Source organism: Tetrahymena thermophila, assembly GCF_000189635.1.
Source record: "Tetrahymena thermophila SB210 genomic scaffold scf_8254803, whole genome shotgun sequence".
Classification (NCBI taxonomy): Eukaryota; Ciliophora; class Oligohymenophorea; order Hymenostomatida; family Tetrahymenidae; genus Tetrahymena; species Tetrahymena thermophila.
Window position 1 is genome coordinate 448,470 of NW_002476559.1, and position 19,028 is coordinate 467,497.

General features: G+C 21.4%; 2 protein-coding genes across 2 annotated transcripts; one reads left to right on the plus strand and one right to left on the minus strand. All coding sequences in view use genetic code 6, as the record gives it.

Annotated features, from left to right (window-relative positions):
• Nucleotides 1–359: 359 nt before the first annotated feature.
• On the minus strand, nucleotides 360–14,615 carry TTHERM_00006030 (hypothetical protein; the record flags this gene model as incomplete). The annotated part of the gene is made up of 6 exons (XM_001008084.2): nucleotides 360–1,559; nucleotides 1,626–6,963; nucleotides 7,028–8,223; nucleotides 8,277–8,456; nucleotides 8,516–10,248; nucleotides 10,394–14,615. The coding sequence occupies 6 exons, from the start codon at nucleotides 14,613–14,615 to the stop codon at nucleotides 360–362; spliced, it is 13,869 nt and encodes a 4,622-aa protein (XP_001008084.2).
• A 1,430-nt stretch (nucleotides 14,616–16,045) lies between these two features.
• On the plus strand, nucleotides 16,046–18,814 carry TTHERM_00006040 (hypothetical protein; the record flags this gene model as incomplete). Its single annotated transcript, XM_001008085.2, has 14 exons — nucleotides 16,046–16,104; nucleotides 16,660–16,749; nucleotides 16,812–16,901; nucleotides 16,954–17,043; nucleotides 17,139–17,228; nucleotides 17,281–17,370; nucleotides 17,502–17,591; nucleotides 17,721–17,810; nucleotides 17,924–18,013; nucleotides 18,080–18,163; nucleotides 18,261–18,344; nucleotides 18,417–18,506; nucleotides 18,561–18,653; nucleotides 18,706–18,814. 14 exons carry the CDS (start codon nucleotides 16,046–16,048, stop codon nucleotides 18,812–18,814), a joined length of 1,239 nt encoding a protein of 412 aa, XP_001008085.2.
• Between the last annotated feature and the right edge of the window lie 214 nt (nucleotides 18,815–19,028).

A 19,028-nucleotide genomic window follows, 5' to 3' on the forward strand; every position in this document is an offset into this window, starting at 1 on the left:
AAAAAATAAAATAATAAGTTTTATAACATCTTAATTTTTATTATTCTTTGTTAGGATATATTCAGTTTTTTTTAAATTAAATTAAAATATTTTGAAATTAAATAAAAGGTATCAATCAATATGTTATTTAAAACCTAAAAAAAAATTTCAATAATTTAATCAAATTTTATGTTTTTTTAATTTTTATAAAAAAAAAATAAATTAAAATAAAATTTTTTTTATTTATAGTTTACAATAATTTTTAAAACTTGTAAATCATTTAATTAAAAAAAAACAACAAATAATAAATAATCTAGTATTAATATCAATAATTATTTTTGTTATCGAATTAAAATATATAAATTAGCATTAATAGTCAATCAAGAATCTATTATTTTCTTGTTAAAGAAATCATCAGAAAAGTTCTCTAAATACATCTTTTCATCTAAGTCTTGATTAGATTCTAAATCCATTTCCATTTCTGATTTAAGATTTTCACACCTTTAAAATGTTTTTTATTTAAGATTTTAATACAACGAGAATGACTCTTTAATAAGGATGTCAAGTTTGACTGCTTCGCTATAAAGATGCTCTATTTAAGATGATTCATTCCATATTTCTTCGTAAATATCTATACAGAATATTTATTCAAATAACTTATATGTAGGATAAAATCCTTCTTTACTTAGATGTCTAAATATAAATCTTCCTAGAGCTATCAAAAAGTTATTTAACTCCAAATTATTTGATGATATAAAGTTATCTGCTTTTTTAAGTTTTTCAGAGTCAATCTAATATTTAAAGCTTGGATCACAAAGATTAACCAAGTTATCAATGTTGAACTCTTCTAGTGTACAAATCATACTATTTAAATGCTTTAGCTTAAGTTTTTCTGACATAATAGCACTCAATTTAGGCATTTTGATTTGAATTTTAACATTATCAAAAGCTTACTTTAAGGACATTTCTTCTTTATCTCTAGATTTTGAATAAAACTAGAAAATTCTGACTAGTTTATTTAACAAATCATACATTTATTCTTTGTTTTAAAGAAGCTCTTAGAGGTTTTATTTAACTTCTTAAGAAATCGGTTCTTATTCAATTTAAATATTTGATAAAAGTCCTAAGTCTTACATTTCTGGTAAGAAAAAGAATTTTTCAGAGTTCTACAAATCTATAACTACAGCACCTGTTAAGCAAATTTTAACTAACTCATCTTAAAGTTATTAAAGGTCAATAAGGTATGTGTTTCCTTCTTTATATTCAGGACTGTTCATAAAATATTTTCTAAAGATAGTTTCTTTGTATGGTTTAAGGATATTTAAACTATAATCTAAGTTTTGTATAGTCTTAGTTTTTACAACCATTTTTTTTTACTTTCTGTTTGCAGAATCTATCATAGATTGAATTCGTTGTATAATATTATTCTATTTAGAGCATAGAATTTCTAATATATTTGAAAATATTCCATCTTCTTTATTAGACGAATACACTAAATCATTTAATTTTGTTTCTTCATCAAGATCATAAATTTTGTAGCTCTTGCATCCGATTCTGAATTCTCCCTCATTTTCTTTTATCTTTAATAGTTAAACAGTTTAAAAACAAAATAAATAAATAAAAAAAATAAATAAATTTTAGATTACTTCTTTCCAAATAGGTAGGAACTTTTTTTGATAAAATATAAAGAGTGGGTGTGTTTCATTATCCTACAAAGCCATTACTAACGTTTTATTTTTTGCATCCTTTATTGTCAAGGTATTGCTTAAATATTTTTACATCTGCTAAGAAAAACTAATCATCACCTATAAAGATCTTGATATATAGTCAAGATTATTTGAATCTAAAATTTATTTTATAGACTAATAATCATTATTGTTCTAATTTTATAATTAGATTTATCTCTGAATAAAATTTGGCTCTTAACTAACTTTTACAAATCTAAGGTTTTTATAATAATTTTGAACTTTTTATTCTATATTTTCAAATTCAAAATTCTCAAAAATTTTTTCTTTGTGGATCTCTCCGTTTTTCTAATTTTATAATACAAGCTTTGATTGCTATATAATACCTTAAATTTTCAAAGAGAGTTCTAAGTTTACTTTTGACCTTTATTCAGTATCTTATAAAGGTTTTATAGAGTCATCCTTTAAAAATTCATTTATAATTTTAAATAAAATGATACTTATCTCCTATTCTCTAACATCTTTAAATTTCATTATCTAATAAATTTATTCAATAGCTAAATCTATTTATTCATTCAAAAAGTTCTCTGGATTTTCTTGATAATATATCTTCAAGTGCTCACAAAGCTCCCATATACTTACTTACTAATCGATTAGTTATTTATTTTTAAATGAAGTCATTGTCACCTACTTCTTTGAGTTGAATTTATTTCTCTGCAAAGCTAAAATAATTGAAATGGAGTACATTAAAGTAAATATTCTTAGATCTAATGAGTTTCCTTATTATAATTAGTCATCATTAATTCCTTTTATTAATCTTAAATATATGCCTTTCCATTAATTTTAATTAATGATATTCTATAATTAGTTTAGTTATTAATTTGCATTTTATAAGACTTATTTTGTATTTGTGTTTCCCTTAACAATTTAATGACCGCATCTTTAGCATATATATCTATTTTATAAGTCAGGGCATTTATCAGAGAATATGTATTCTTAACAATTTAAGCATTAATACAATTAGGTATTGTTTTAGATATCATATATAAACAACGAAATGTTATTTAATTTACTGAATGGGTAATAAAACTCGTTGTTTATAACTCCTTCAAACAAGCTCTTAAAAATGTTATTTGATTTAGAAATTTCATCTTTAAAGAATTTCATTAATTAACTTTTAAGATTTTAATTATTTTAGAAATAATTTTTATATAATTTAGACTCATGTTCAGTAAGAAAAGATGAGTCTAGGATGCCTACAAAGCCAGAACTTAACTCCTTAAGCCACTTTATATTTGAAAAAATTTCAGATTGCTTTATAAAAGATGTAATTTCATTGCCATACTAATTGTAAATTTATTTAACTACATAAAGTTGTAAACTTTCGATATCTATTTAATTGTAAAATTTATAGAGACACTTATTGTCAAAATAGATATCTTATTTATCTTTATCTAAGCATAGAGTCAAAGTGAGTTCTCTATATATGCTAAAGAAAATTAACTTTTAGAATAAAGATAGCTTCTCAGGAGAGCCGATTTCACAAATATTTGAAACTAACTCTTGGAATTGTCTTTTTTCTTAATTTTTTAACTAATGTAAACAATTAATTTAAATAATATCGGTTATGATCACAAAAACAGTGTGTTCAGTTTATTTAGGGTAATTTTAATCTAGTAAAGACTTTTTGTACTCTTGCTTGAATAAAGATATAAGGTTATCTAACTTTGTTATTCTGCTAAAAAGAATATTTAAAATTATATTAAACCTTATAACTATGTCTTTTGGAATGGGATTTACTTTTAAATTATCAAGATTTTCCTCAATTTGAACAAGTTAATTCACGACCACACCTAAAATATCCTTGAATTTATTTTGATTTATTTAGCTTTGCAAAATATCTAACACAAAATAGATCCATTTAATCTCAAATTATTTGATTTTTTCTTTCAAATTATTATTTTCTTCCTCATTAATTTTATCATTATCTTATTCTTCTTAATCAGCACCTTTTTTCTAATTCTTTTTAGGCTTAGAAATTCTTTTTTTAATTTTAGAGGGTTTTGAACTATTTGAAGTATTTTAGTTATAATCATCTTCTTACTAGTTAAGATATATTTTTTTAACATTATTTTTAAAATCATCTAAACCCTCTAAATTATATTTTATGATATCTTGAAGCTCATCAAAAACTTTATTCTACCAATCTATTTAGAGCTTTTCCAAAATATTGTCGATGAAAAGTTACTAAAGATACAATTTTTGTTAACCATTTTTTATTTGATCATTCTAATACAGTTCATAGTAATCTATAAATCTAACTAATTCTTAAACTTAATCTTTATAAGTAATATCTTACAATTTCATCTTGTTTTATAGTTCCTCAGAAGGTTGCATTAATTAAATCAAAAGTTAAACTAAAGCTTGTGTATATTTTATTATACAAGATTAGTTTTGAGCATCAAGGCTAAAGTCTAATCTTTAAATTATTTCTTCTTTACTTAAAATCCAACTAAATTGTGACATTATTTCCTCAACTCTAAGAATATCTTCTTTAAAAATATTCAAAATCATCATGGCTTATATATTTAACTTGAAATTTTGTTTTTCTTCCTCTTCTTGCTCATGTTCAATCTCAAATGAAGAGCAATTTTATTTTTGTTTTAATACGATTTTAATAATTTATAAGCTAATACTTAAGTGGGTAAGATCTATTCCATTTATACTGTAATTTATATAATCTTCTATAAAAAATTTTGTAAATTAAATTAAATTGATTTATTCTTCATTTTAAATCTAATCTAAAAAGCATTTATATTAAGTATCTAAAAATTAATTTATCTAAACTTAATCATATTTTTCTAATTCGGTATCGATGTTCTCTTCCATCTCAATATTTTTAACCTTCTCCAATTTGATTTCATTTTTATTAAAATCTAATTTTTTAATGCAATTTTCTAGAATAGACAAATATTTTTGAGAACCAGGGAATTTATATTCTTTGGGCTAGCTATTTACTGTCATATCAAAAGTTTAATTACTCTCTTTTATTTGCTTGTAAAATGTTTCTTTATCTGTAAAATCCACTTATCCAATATTCAGAATATCAAGTAAATTTTTTGTCACTATTTACTTTAAAGATTAGTAATTGGCAGAATGAATTATTGAGTAAATTAAATGATTATTTTCTAAAACTGCGATTAACTTTGCAACACCAATTTATATGATTTCCATTATTCCTTCTTTAATTGCTTAAAGGAGACTTATTCTTTGCTAAGCTTTACCTTTTTCAATAATTTACTTGTAGACAAAGTCTCTAACTATGAGTAATTAATTTTATTCTAAAAAGTTATCAATTTAAGCTTGAATAAATTTAGAGCTAATAACTTATATCTCGTCTTCATCCTTAAAGCTAAAAATTGTAAAAATATCTTTCAGTCTATTCAATAAGAAATCTTCTTATACTATATTACCATAACTAACAAGTCCAAAAGAATTACTAATAAGTTCTTTATTTGATATAAAAATTTTCTATAATTAATCAAAATCAACAACAGATTTTAAATTTTCGTCAAAGTTATTTATCATTTAACTCAAACTAAGCACTCTATCTAAATCCTAGTCTTAATAAAGATCTTCAATAAAGTATTGCTCGCAATTTCCGAAATAAGGAAGAACTTCAAATCTATCCGTTGTTCTTATACAAAGTATTATACTGAATGGTAAATTAGATCTATTTTAATAGCTAAGAATTGTTTCCACAATTTTTTATCTAACAAAACTTATTCTTTCAAAGGAGTCAACATATTAATCACATGTAACCATTAAAATTTTTTAATTTTTTTCCACTTCAATTGGTTCCTTATTTGCATCTTCATCTAACAATTAAACTTGATCTATCTTTGCAATCAAATTTTCGAAAGATTATTTCAATTAATTTATTAAAACTTACTGAGAATCTATTTAAGATATTTGAATTATATTTAAAATGTATTTTGATGTAGAATTTATAACTTATTAAGGAGAGTAAATACAAAATAGCTTTGTATTGTCTATGTCAGAAGAAAATATTCTGTTTTCTATAAAACTATCTAAACTATAATGATAATTTGATTCGATATATGTTTTTTTAAATTGCTCATCTTATTCATTTATCATTTATATTGCGTAACTGAAAGATGTGAGATGATAAATTTGCTGTTTTACATAATCCTCTTCAGATGAACCTTTTAATTTGTTTTATTATAATACAAGCGATTAAACTAACTCCTTAATGTTATTAAAATTGAACATATTTTATTTAAGATCTATGAAATATTAGTATATGCGATTAATTTTGTCCTAATCTTTTTATGAAATTATCATAGATTCAGAAAATGTGTGCTTTTCAAAACGATTGAGAAGTGGTCCATCCATTTTATGTATTTATGATTAGTTAACAATAAGTATGATCTTAAAGTCTGGAGATACAGGAATTTCTCTACTGTCTGCATTGAAAGAAATGCTGCAATAATATTTTCCATTAAAATACTTGTAATTTTAATTTAGCAAATCATATAAACTTTAATAGATATTATCTAAATTTTTTAGCACTACAATTTTACCCTTTTCTACACAATCAATTATTTCATTAATAATTTTGTAAGTATTTTATGATTTTTAATCAGTCTAAAAATCACTTCCCATAAATATTTAGTAAGGTTTTTTCAAACTGATAAGTTCGCTATTAATAAATTCTAAAGTAGCCTAAGAATTTTGAGTAATTACCATAAGATGCCTAGACATGAAGTGATCTGATACCTCAGTTAAATTATCTTAAATCAATTAGATTTCTATTTATTTTAATTTTTGCATTTCATTTAATTCTTAATCTTTAAATTACTTTTTAAGTGTTTTGAACAAAATATCGTTGGTTTCTAATCCAGAGAAATGTCTTAAAAAGGAATAAGCTATCAATGCTTGGTTGTTTTGCATTATTAAACTATCACTAATTTAGCTTTGAGTAAGTTAATAATTACTTTGTCTGAGATTGTCTTTAATTAATTGAATTTTCTTTGAAATTAACAATTTTGCCATACCATAAAAATCTCTCAATCCATGAAATTATTCATATTCAGGCATTTCTTTTTTTACCTACTCAAGATAACTTTAATAAGTCTTAGCAATTTATACTTATAATTAATAACTTATTTTATCTTATTTCAAAATATTTATGACAAAATAATCTTTTTCAAAAGAATGAACATATTCCTAAGTCGATTTCAAAATTTCCACTAATTCTTCTTCATCAACATCTAATCTATAAATTAAAAATTCAATATTTAATTGTTTTTATTTATTTATTTATTTATTTTCAAATTTACCTATAAATGGCCAGCATTCTATTCATTTTAGACTGATCTAATGGCCAGTTTGAAATACATGCAATTGCAATTTCAGGTTTTTCAAGAGTTTAATGTAGAACCTTTAGAGGATTATGAGGTGAAATTTCAGCTAGACCTATTTCTTCTAGGTGTACCATAGAAATATAATTTTTTTGTTCGTTTTATTTTTTATATTACTCTACTTTATTTTTTGCTCTTTCAAATACTTCAAGTATCTTTTCAGATGTGCTTTAAACATGTCCTTAATACAGTAAAGGCATTAAAGTTTTTAGCTTTTGGAAGAGAGGTGATTTAGATTATTTGCCTTTCATTGATTTTATGATGATTCTTAATGAAAGAGTTTTAGAACAACCTGGAGGACCTATAAGAACAACAGGAATTTTATTCATTATAGATACAAATAAGGTAAAAACATTCTATTTAAGGGCTGTATTCTTAACTATACCTCTTGGTACTTCTGTTTAATTAATCAAATAAGTTTATACTTCATCAATTTTTATCCATATTGATAGGTAATCTTCGTTGAAATTTTCAGAAAGTTTTTATAAATATTACTTTCTTTAGTTGATTAAAGGCAAGCGAACGCAATAATTTATATAAAAGGATAAATATAAGCAAATATTTTAGAAATCTTAATCAAAAATTTTCAATTCAAACTTCCTGCATTTTGTTAAAAATTTGATAAACCAAAAGAGTAATTTAGTGAAGCGACTAACATCTCTAAGACTGCAAGCACTTTGATATCCCATTTTTTCTCTTAAGAATATTTAGCTTTCAAATATCCCTTTGGAAATAAGATCAAGCTGATTATCAGTAAAAATTTTATATATTTATTTATTTTATTTCTAGCTATATTTTATTTTTAGTATTTAAGAAATGTATTTCTTCTCGTCTTCTAATTAAAGCTTATCGAAATTCCAGATGAAGTTATACATACTTTCTGGAATAGGCTCAACTGAATATTCAAGATCTGTGTTTTTAATTTTCTTCACCATATCCCTTTTAATACCTCCATGAATTTAAATATCTATCATTTTTTTTTATTGCTCACTCTTAAGTTTGTATGGATTTATAGCTGCTATCGGGATTACATTGGTTGGTATAGGTTCTCCATATATATGTCTATCAACAATTATTTCTTTGAATAAACCACTCACTAATTTGTTTGTATTTACCTTTTATTATTTATTTAAAATTTTTATTCTGAATAATTTAAAATTTTTATTACTTCGTCGAAGAAAATAACTACTTTCTAATCATTTATTTAACTGATTTCAATGCATTCTTCAATCAGCTTAGCAACATCTTGCTCAGTAATACCTGCATGAACAATCATAATTTTGAATTAAGCTTCCATTATAACCGACATAAGTTCAATAAGTATTGATTTTCCTATACCTGATTAGCCCTTTATTTATTTTTAAAAAGTGAAGAGAATGAATTATTAAATGAAATTAAATAATTTACCATAATAATAACAGGAGAGTTAGCACGGATTCTCATAAAAATCATAGCAATTTTAAAGAAATTATCCTTTTAAATAATTATTCTCTTAGCTAATTATCTTAGGTCATCGCTAAAGATGGTATCAAAGCTATTATTATTTCTGTCTTGATATATTTTTTATTCATGTTTATTAATAAGTTTGACCAGCCATCTTAATAAATCCTCAGGTTCTAAATTTTCATTAAAGTAAAGTAGCTTTTCTTTAGATATATCAACCAGTTCTTTAATTTATCTAGGAACTTAATTTGAATTCCTAAAAAACATAGTTAAGGATGGAGATTCTTATTCCTAAAAAGTGATAAAATCCATTTCAAAATTACTGAATTCTTTAATATTTTCTGATTTTAAATTAAGCTACATTTCTTTTGAAAGTTGTTAATTTTAGATTTGATTTTTTTATTTCTATTAAGTAAAGCATATATTATTACATAATAAGTAAGATGTAGTAACTATATAAGTTCTCAGTTTGTAGTCTAATCCATATTATTTTATAATTTCAGGCAAAAGGAAGCAAGATTTATTCATTTTTCTCATTTCAGAACCAAATAGATTTAAAAATCTAACAATTTAATAAAAGCAAGGAACTTTTAAATTTTGAACTATTAAATTATTTATTAAATTATTTAAGTTAGATAAAGTAGTATTATTTAAATTATAGCTTTCATCGGTTTGTTCTTAATTGAAATGGTTTTCATTAGTAGTTTTTAATAAGTACATATATTATAAGTATTAGAATGCTGCTTTATAATTGATAATTTCTTCTTCAGATTTATATGGTGGCTCTAGCTAAAACCTGCTAGCAGCAAATTCAACTTTTTGTCTATCAAAGAAATTTTTGATGTGAATAGATTAATATAAACCTTCATTAAGAGTGTTAGCTATTTCAATGTAAAAAGTAGTTTAGTTAAATGTTTCAAAGTAAACAAGTTAATCACTATGTGTACTTATAGATTTCAATACAATTAATTCAAAAAGTAGTAAATTAAGATCTTATTCAGATGTTTCATAAACATCTAAATGGATATGTAAATTGTCTGGCATCACTTTACTCATCTTTTATTAAAAAATTTACAAAAATTACTTTTTATTACCACTTCCACCTATTGGAATTCTGAAGGAATCTTAGCTTTACTATCTAATTTTTTTTTGAATTTCAAAGGATTTACCGCAGCCTGAGCTATTTGAATAATACACTATAGCTTTTTAATATAAAATTGATGCTTTTGTTTGTTTTTTTATTTTCTTTTCTTAGGGTAAACAAGAAATTTGTTTTTAATCTAATTCCTCTCTGATAAGGACTATAAGCTAGTTTTTAATTGTATCTCTTTATTTATTATATTCAGATAAAAGATCGTTCACTTAATTAAAAAATTTAACTTCTAATTTAGTATTAATGATCAAGTAGTAAGTATTTTATTTATTATTAGAAATTAAATTTTTAAATCTAAACATGAAAAGTTAAAAATCAGTGAACTTGGTGCTTTTGTCACAAAACAAATATTTGTAGTAATCTCCATAATTATCATCTTGATTTTGAACTCCACCAATTAATATTTCTATCAACTCTTAGCTACCCGAAAAAATGTATTTCACCAATTTATCTTTGAATCTTTGAGGTTCAAATGTTATATCCTAACAATTTTCTTCCATCATTTGATTGTCACTTTATTTCCATTTTTAAGTGCAATACTTTGCTAAAATTTATTTAAAATAGTAAATTTAAGTTGGGATTATTTTGAATAGAGAAACTTTTTAAAATTAATATTTATTTATTTTTTACATTCATCAAAAATTAAAAATTATTTTAAATAAAATATAAATTTTGATTATAAAATTTACCTATGCTCTGCAATTTAGAAAAGTAAGATGATTTCTTATTTAATTCAATAGAATAAGACATTTATTTAATATCCTTTAGACTTAGGTTCATAAATTTTAAGATATTTATCAAACCAGGATTTGCTTAACTAAAATCTAAAAATAGTCCTTCTTCACAATAAGTAATAAGTTCTTAGTAATATGAAAATCCAATCAAAGAAAAAGAAGGATATTCTTGAAAAAGCTAGGAAAGTTAATTTTTCCATTCTGTAAGTATTTCAGAGTATTTTTGATAATTTAATTCCATTTATTCAAGATTTTTTTAGTGGGATTAATTTTTGTTAGAGAAAACTAGTTTTTGTTCAAGGATATCAAATTTTCCAAAAGAAATTAAATTAGAAATCACTTCTTTCAGCATTTCAGCAGCAAACCACTAATCTTTAAACATTTCCATTTAATTTTTTATTTAATTTTCTAAATTTTGAGTATTGCTTGCTCCACATTCTTATGATTCTTCTTTTTCTTCGACTTGTATCATGCTTTTAGACAAAACCTTAGATTTGCGTTTATTTTTCGTTTTTACTATATTAAATTAGAATTTATCACTTTCCTTTATAAACTAGGCATATGTTTTTACCATATTTTAGTCAATAATAACTTTTGAGCATATTTTTCTAATATCTAATTCTGAATATTCTTAATTTGAAATAACAGCCAGTTTTACTTGTTCAGAATTATCTTTTTGCTTATCAAGATAAAACTAGAATTCACCTCCTTCGACAACTTCTATTGCTAGGCTAATGTAATTTTTTTAATTCTATTAACCCTTATCTATTTATTCAATTTTATAAAAATTTTCTGAACATTACTACAATTCAACATGAAGGGCTTCATCAATCAATTCTAATCTACAGAATTCAACTATTTCTTAAATAAACTTAACAAATAAAACTTTTTAATTATTTTAACAAGTTTCTCTTTTATTGGCCAAAATACCAAATATTTTTCTTTAATTATTTAACTTAATCAACAAAGATTATAAGTCAGTGTTTTCATCTGCATCTATTAAATCTCTCAATTCTAAAAAGCTTTGATTTTATAAATTATCTATGATATATTGAATTATTGAATCTAATTGGGAAATAATTGATACTGCATTATCTTACCTTTCTACACCTAAATAAAAACCACTTGGAAAAGAAAGTAAGCATTTGAATTGATTACTCTAAAAATAATCAATAGATTTTTTATTTACATCAATATTAGTCAAATTCTATAGATCTAAGTAAAATTATTTATTCAACTCGCTTTCAAGGTTTATTTTATTTTACTTGGCTATCTCAATTAAAAAACTTCCATATTAATGAAGAAAGTTTATATGAAAAGATCTTTAAAGGGTTACAGATAGATTTTCTTCTTTAATTTAAAGCAATTCGTAGAGATAAAGGAAATTCTTTTCAGACTCTATAAATGAATCACCAGATATTTATATTAAATTTTATAGATTTAAAACTTTTTTAGGGAAAAGAATCGATTTTTCTGAGCTCTTTTTTTAGGAGTCTCCCTCTTCTTGTTCTTCAACTTCTTCTTATTCGAATTCATCATCAAAGCATGGTTCTTATTAATTTATATTATGAATATCTTCTTCAAGCTCAATTAAAAATTTATCAAAAAATTTGAGAGGCACATTTTTGTTACCTTTAATCATTTAGATGAGATTTATCAATTCCATTTTAGAATAATAAAGTATATTATTTAGATTTTCTTTTAAGATTTTACATTCTCCCTCTTATTATTGAAGCATAAAAATAATTTTTTAGAAAATTTGGCTGCTTTCTAATGAATCAAAATAGTCATATAAGCTCTTTATTTATTTAAATTATGAAATTATTTATTTGATTTCTCCAAACTTAGCATCCATTTTAAATTTTTGTTCAAATAATTAATTTTCTTTTTTTAAGTATGTAGGAAATTTTTTCAATAATTTATTTATTTTTCCTTTCTCTTTAAAGAATTAACTTATTTCTTGGTCAATTTATTTTGAAAAATCTGAAAATTTTATATTTATTTCATTTTAGAAGAACTTATAAATGCCTTTAAATTGTTAATTTTCAATTATTTTTTTAATTGAAGGTATTTTAATTTCATCATGATGCTCGATAAAACTATTTAAATCAACTTATAATCTCTTTCTAAAAGGGAAGTCGGGTCTCTTGTCAGAGATTTTTAAGAAATCCAGATATTGCTCACTTTAAAATCTTTACTCAGGTGGTTACTATTATTCATATATGTTTAGGGCTTCTTGCTCAAATAATTATTAAATTTTCACTAAAATAGATTCCTACTCTTTATTTTGAATTTTTTTTTATTCCAAACATTTTTTATAGAAAGAATAAAATTCAGTTAACCTCTTCATACATTTTTATTTGTTAAATATTTGCTAAATTGTATTTAAAATCTTATTTAAATTTTCAACACTCTGTTCTTCATAGATAACTTAAATGATCATTTTTAGGTTTTAATGGAAGTATTCAACTATTATTTGGTAAGATTATACTTAAAATTTATTAATATCAATATCATTAATTATTTCAAAATTTATTTGTTAAATGTTGATGTTATTTTCTATTTCTATTTAAGGAATATCTTCTTGATTAGCTATCAAAGTATCAGTTTGGTCTAATTCCTCAATCAATTTTTACTTGTCATTCTTTTATGAAATAATATTTTCTATTTACTATTGTTGAAAAATTTCTTATTAATTTTACTAAAATTTTAATAAATCTACAAGCTCCTTTTAATAATCCCAAACAAATTTAATCTATTTGGCTTCAAGAGTTTTTATAAACACTTAAAAAGTACTTAATAGGTAATTTTATTGACTTTCTCTTGGATCATACTGAGAGAAATACTTTGAAAGGCAAGCAATTTGATCAAATTTTTTAAAATTATTAATTAAAGATTTAGATTTAATAAGTTTTTAGATATCAATTTCTAGTTTTTATTAATGTTAACTCATAAACATTATTAGATTTATTTAGTTAAGAGGTTAAAGTTTTGTAAAATTTTAATCTTAAAAGTAACTTTTAATTATTTAAAAATCGCTATCGTAGTGACTTTAGAAATCCTCTAATATACTGATAAAATAGTCAAAGAAAGTTTATCTTTGATATATCGCTTTCTGTAAAAATTCTCCTAGTAATTTTTCTTAGACATATTATTAAACTTTTTAAAAGTCTTCATTTTAAAATATGCTTTTTATGAACTTATTATTTGCTATCAGATAATGAAGTTAATCTTTTAAGTTAGAAATAGATAATAGTATTTTAAAAACAAAGGGCTATTTTATTTTTATGGCTTCTTATTTATTACTTTTTTCATAAATATTTATTTATTTTTCTAATTCACTTTTTTAGTTATTAAATATGTTAGAATCTAATTAATTCAATTTAGTCATGAAATTTTGTTATAGCCATGATTTTTCTAATTAACTATTTTTGTCGATTAGTTCTTTTAAAATTTCAAGAAGATTAAAATTCTTTTGAAGACTCTATACAAAGTTAATTAGATATTCATCCTTAAAATAATCCTAAGGAGCTTATTTAATTTTACAATATATATTATATGAATTATAAATTTTTGCTTCTTTTGAGAGGGCTTAAATCTATTAATTTAACTAATTCACACTATCTTTTTTTGGATTTATTTATTTGAGTAAGTTTTCATCAATATCTTATAAAAGCTAATTTCTATTTTAGAAGTATTACACATTTATAAACTTTCGTAATCCGTTTACTACCATAGGTATTTTTTAGCTTGTTTCTTTAATTTAATTGAGGAACTATAAAAGGCTCTTTTTAATATCTTTCTGGTAAATAGCTTCTTCTTCGTCTTCTTTTTAATTGCTTTTTTTCTTTTATATTTTTGTAAATTTTGGAGGCGTATCAAAAATATAAATCTTTTCATTTTCATTTTCGATAATCTTATATTGAATCAGTTATCTCTAAATATAATCAGAATGATATTTACTTTTTCCATTTATTATTTAATATTAATACTGGATTTAGCTCTTAACTGCATACTCATCCAAAGTAACAGCCTAAAAGCCTATATCACTACCTAAATCATCTAATTTTATTTATTACCTACCTATTAGAAGGAATACCTATTCAAATTTACTTAGATCTGTAAAGCCTAGATAAAAGTAAACCTAAATTTCTTTGATTTATTTCTATGTTTTCATAGCAATACTTATTTATTTGTTTCTTAATTGTTATATTATTAATGATTAATAAGAAAATCGTATCTTAATTTAATTAGATGAAATTGAGATAAAAGTCTTTTATTTAATAACTATTTTTTTCAAAATTATGAGACAAGTCTAATAAATTAAATTTATCTCTATTTAATTAAATGATACAATAAAATATAAATTTCATGATACTATATTTGTATTGAATAGTACGCACTTTTAATATTTTCATTTCAAGATAATATGTCATAAAATAAGAAAATAAGGTATTTTTATTTTAATTATTTCGAAATATGAAATTAATTGCTCAATAAATGTGAATTTTTAGATTTGATTTTATTAAAATTTAAAATTAAGTAAATATTATAATATTTGATAAAATAATATTAAAATTAAATTTTAATGAGTAAAAAATAAAATAATAATTTTTATAACATGCCAATTTTTAATATTCCTTGTTAAGTAAGGAAATATTCAGTTTTTTACAAATTAAATGATAATTTATTGAAATTAAATAAAAAAATTTCTTTATCATATCAAATTTCAGATCCTTATTTCTTTTTGAATATCAATCAATCAATTAATTTGAAATTTAAAACCTATAAAAATTTCTAAAAGTTAAGTAAATTTTATGTTTTTAAGTGATTAAATTTTTAATTGAAAGAAATAATTTCTTATGCTTGAGCTTTATTTATAGCTGAATTATATCATTAATCTATCCCTTAACTTCCTATAGAAAAAGATATTTATATTATTCTAATATGGAATATAAAAAGATATATTAAATTTATTATTATTCTAATTAAATAAAAAATTAATATGAACAAAAAAAAAAGTACTCTTAATCAAAAAACAAACAACCATACAAAATAAATAAATAATTAATAAAATAATAAATTAAGAGTAATACCAATTTTTTAAAATCTTTAAGCAGGAAAAATGATTTTTATATTTATTTTTTAGACAAACTATAGTTTATTACCATGTTAAATTTTGAAAAGCTCAATTAATTTTATAATTCAAAATTTTACATTTTACTTAAGCTAAAGTAAATATCTCCTCTTTATATTTTAGGTCATTGAGATACCTATTCAAATAAATATAAAATAAAAATTTAAGAATAAATAAAGAAATCAATCAATTTATGGGTCAATCTAAATAATCAATATTAAAACCAAAACCAAAACCCAATATACTATTATCAAAATTAATTGAAGTACTTTAGTTTTGCTAATTTTATTTTTTTATTCACTAAATTACTTTTTTTAAAAAGAAAATTTAGTCATCAAACCATTTTGACCTATATATAAACAAAGAGTAAGTAATTGTATTTTTGTTGTTACATATTTAATAATTGATTAGAATAAATATACTGTTTATTTTATAAAAGTCATAAATTCATAGATAACTAAGATGTATAAATGTTAGGAGAAGAGCTGGCAAAGTGCTCAAATCTTCAATTGCTCTAATTAAGTCTTAAGTAAACTAAAATTATTTTTTAAAATAAAATAAATTAATAAATAAAAAAATATTTGGATTTTAATAAAAGATATTGATATTCTCGAATAATTATTCTCAAGTAGGAAATAAATATTAAGTAGAATAATAAATTTTATTTTATAAATAAAAGAAAATTTAAAATAATAAAAAAAATGTATCCAAATAAATAGGTCTCTAACCTAGATAAACAAAAAAAAATAAAAATTTTAGTCTTTAATGTAGAAATAAATCTAATTTTTTAATCAAACATTTAATTTTTAGGGTTAAAGATTTTTCAGCATTTTTATATTTAAAAAAAATTAATTGAAGATTAAATGTTTAATAAAAAAAATAGATTTCTTCATCAAAGAATTGAGTAATTAAACATTTTTTAATTATTTATTTTTTTATTCTATCAGGTTCGAAACCTGTTTCAAAACTTTTTTTTTATTTCTTTTAAAATTTTTTATTTTTTTAATAATATTTATTGTTTACTAAATTTATATTTAAGAATAGTTATAGATATTTTATAAAATGTAACTTTTAATTCTAATAGATCAAATAAAATTGAAAATATTGGAGCAGTAAAATTGTTTAATAGCTTATCAGAATGTGTCAACTTAACATATCTTTAAATTTAATTAGAGTAATTAATTTTATAAATTTTAAAAAATTAGTTTTAAAAATAAGTTATTATTATTTTAAAAGCTATAATAAAATTGGTGAATAAGGTGTTACTAGTTTAGCAACTATGCTAAAATAATTAACATATTTGCAAAGTTTAGATTTATCTTTAAAGTATAAATAATAAAATTATATTCATTCAATAAATTTATTTATCTTTTAAAAGAAAAAATTAGATTCAATAAAAAGGAGTAGAAAACCTTTCTAATGGTCTAGCCTTATGCACAAAGCTAAAGGATTTAAAAATTATTTTGGAGTAAAACATCAATTGATATTTTTTAATTTATATTTCTCTTTAATAAGATTATGAAAAACAAACAAAATAAGCTTAAGAATATATTAATTTTAAAGTTACAACAAAATATGTAATTCTGATACCATTTACCTGTCTAATGCGTTAAAATAGTTAACAGAAATAATATTTCTACATTTATCTTTTGTGTAAGAACATTAAAAATTTAATTTAAGAATATATAAAATATATTTATTACAGAAATAGTGAAATTAATTAAAGTGGAATAGATAATCTATCAACAGGGATTTCTTATTGTAAATAACTCTAAAAGCTGAACCTATACTTAAAGTAATTTTCTATTTATTTATTTATTTATTTATTTATTTATTTATTTAATAAAATTAAATTTTTCTAATCTAAATATTTTAAAAATTTGAGTAAATCCATAAAAAATAAAAAAATAAATTCATTTTTATAAGCTAAAATAAGATCAACGACATAGCTGTTTATAATCTAGGTAATGGCATAGCTTAGTGTTAAAATTTAGATTGCTTAAAGCTAAATTTAAAGTATTATAAATTAAACTTTAACATTAATTATAAAATGAGTTGAATTTTAATATTTCATCCATTGAAAATAATTATTTTTTTTAATTTAGTATGTTTTTATTTTTAAAAAATTATTTTATTATTTAAAAGTGAAAACAAAATAAAAAATTGTGATATATCTATCTTCTTTATGAAATTTTAAAACTTAAAACATCTTTAATAGCTAAGTTTGAATCTTTCGTAATTTTTTTAATTAAAAATAATTAATCATTGTAGGCAATAATTTATTTATTATTTTCTTATCAACACTTTTTTATAAAAAATTTTAAATAATTAAATTAAAAATTATAAAGCAACAATAGTTTAAGAGATAGTTCTATTTTAAATTTTGAAAAATAACTCTTAGAATCCATAAATTTGAATAGTTTGAAACTATCTTTCAGGTAATTTATTAGAACTTTTTACATATGTAATGCTATGGTATTAAATTTATTAATATTTTTAACAAGATCTACTCTCATTAGTTTAAATGGGATGTCTAAATTGATTGACCAAATTTTATAAAGCAAGAATATCATAAGACTTAATTTAAAGTAAGTTAGTTATTACTATTATTTCCTTCGATTAAATATTTTTAGAAGATAAGCCGTCATTTGCTCTTTTCACTTAATTAATTTTTATTATAAAAAGTCCTTTCATTTATTATAGCCTTTTAGAATTCAATAAAGCCTTAAATAATAGCTAAAACTTGAAAAGCTTAACACTTTAATATGAGTAATTAACATTTATTTATGGATTTAATACAAATTGATTAAGAATAAAATTAAATTACTTTCTTTAAAATAGTAAATTAAAAAATGAAGAATTAAAAAATTTAGGTACTTGTTTAGCTAGTTCTAAGTTTATAAGAAACTTCACCTTAAAAATATCATAATGGTAAAATTTATTATTATAAATATAAAAATAAATTTTTGTTATGATGATAAATAGTAATAATTCAGATTCTGATGAGGAAGTTGTTGTTGACTTTTTAGAAAAAATATCATTGAATAATTAATTGTTCACATTAAATATTATATTGCCGTAAGATTGTAAATTTAAATTACATTTGCTAATTAAATAATTTTTTTATTAGATATGAATTAGGGAAAAGGGATTCTAATAAAATAGAAAAAAAATAAATTATTTTATAATAGAAATGTCAGAGGCTATTATATTTTTAAGTAGATTATGTTGAATATTGATATCGAAAATAAAAGGCTGTTTAAGAATTAAAATATTACTAATTTAAATTATTAAATAAATTTATTTACATAGTAGCTTGATTAGTTTTTTATTTTGGTTTGTTATCTTTTAAATAATTTATTTTTACTTAAAAATACATATGAAAATAATAATAAATTAGAGAGTGAAAAGAATTGAATTTGAATTAATTAATTAATATCTGATTTTTAATTT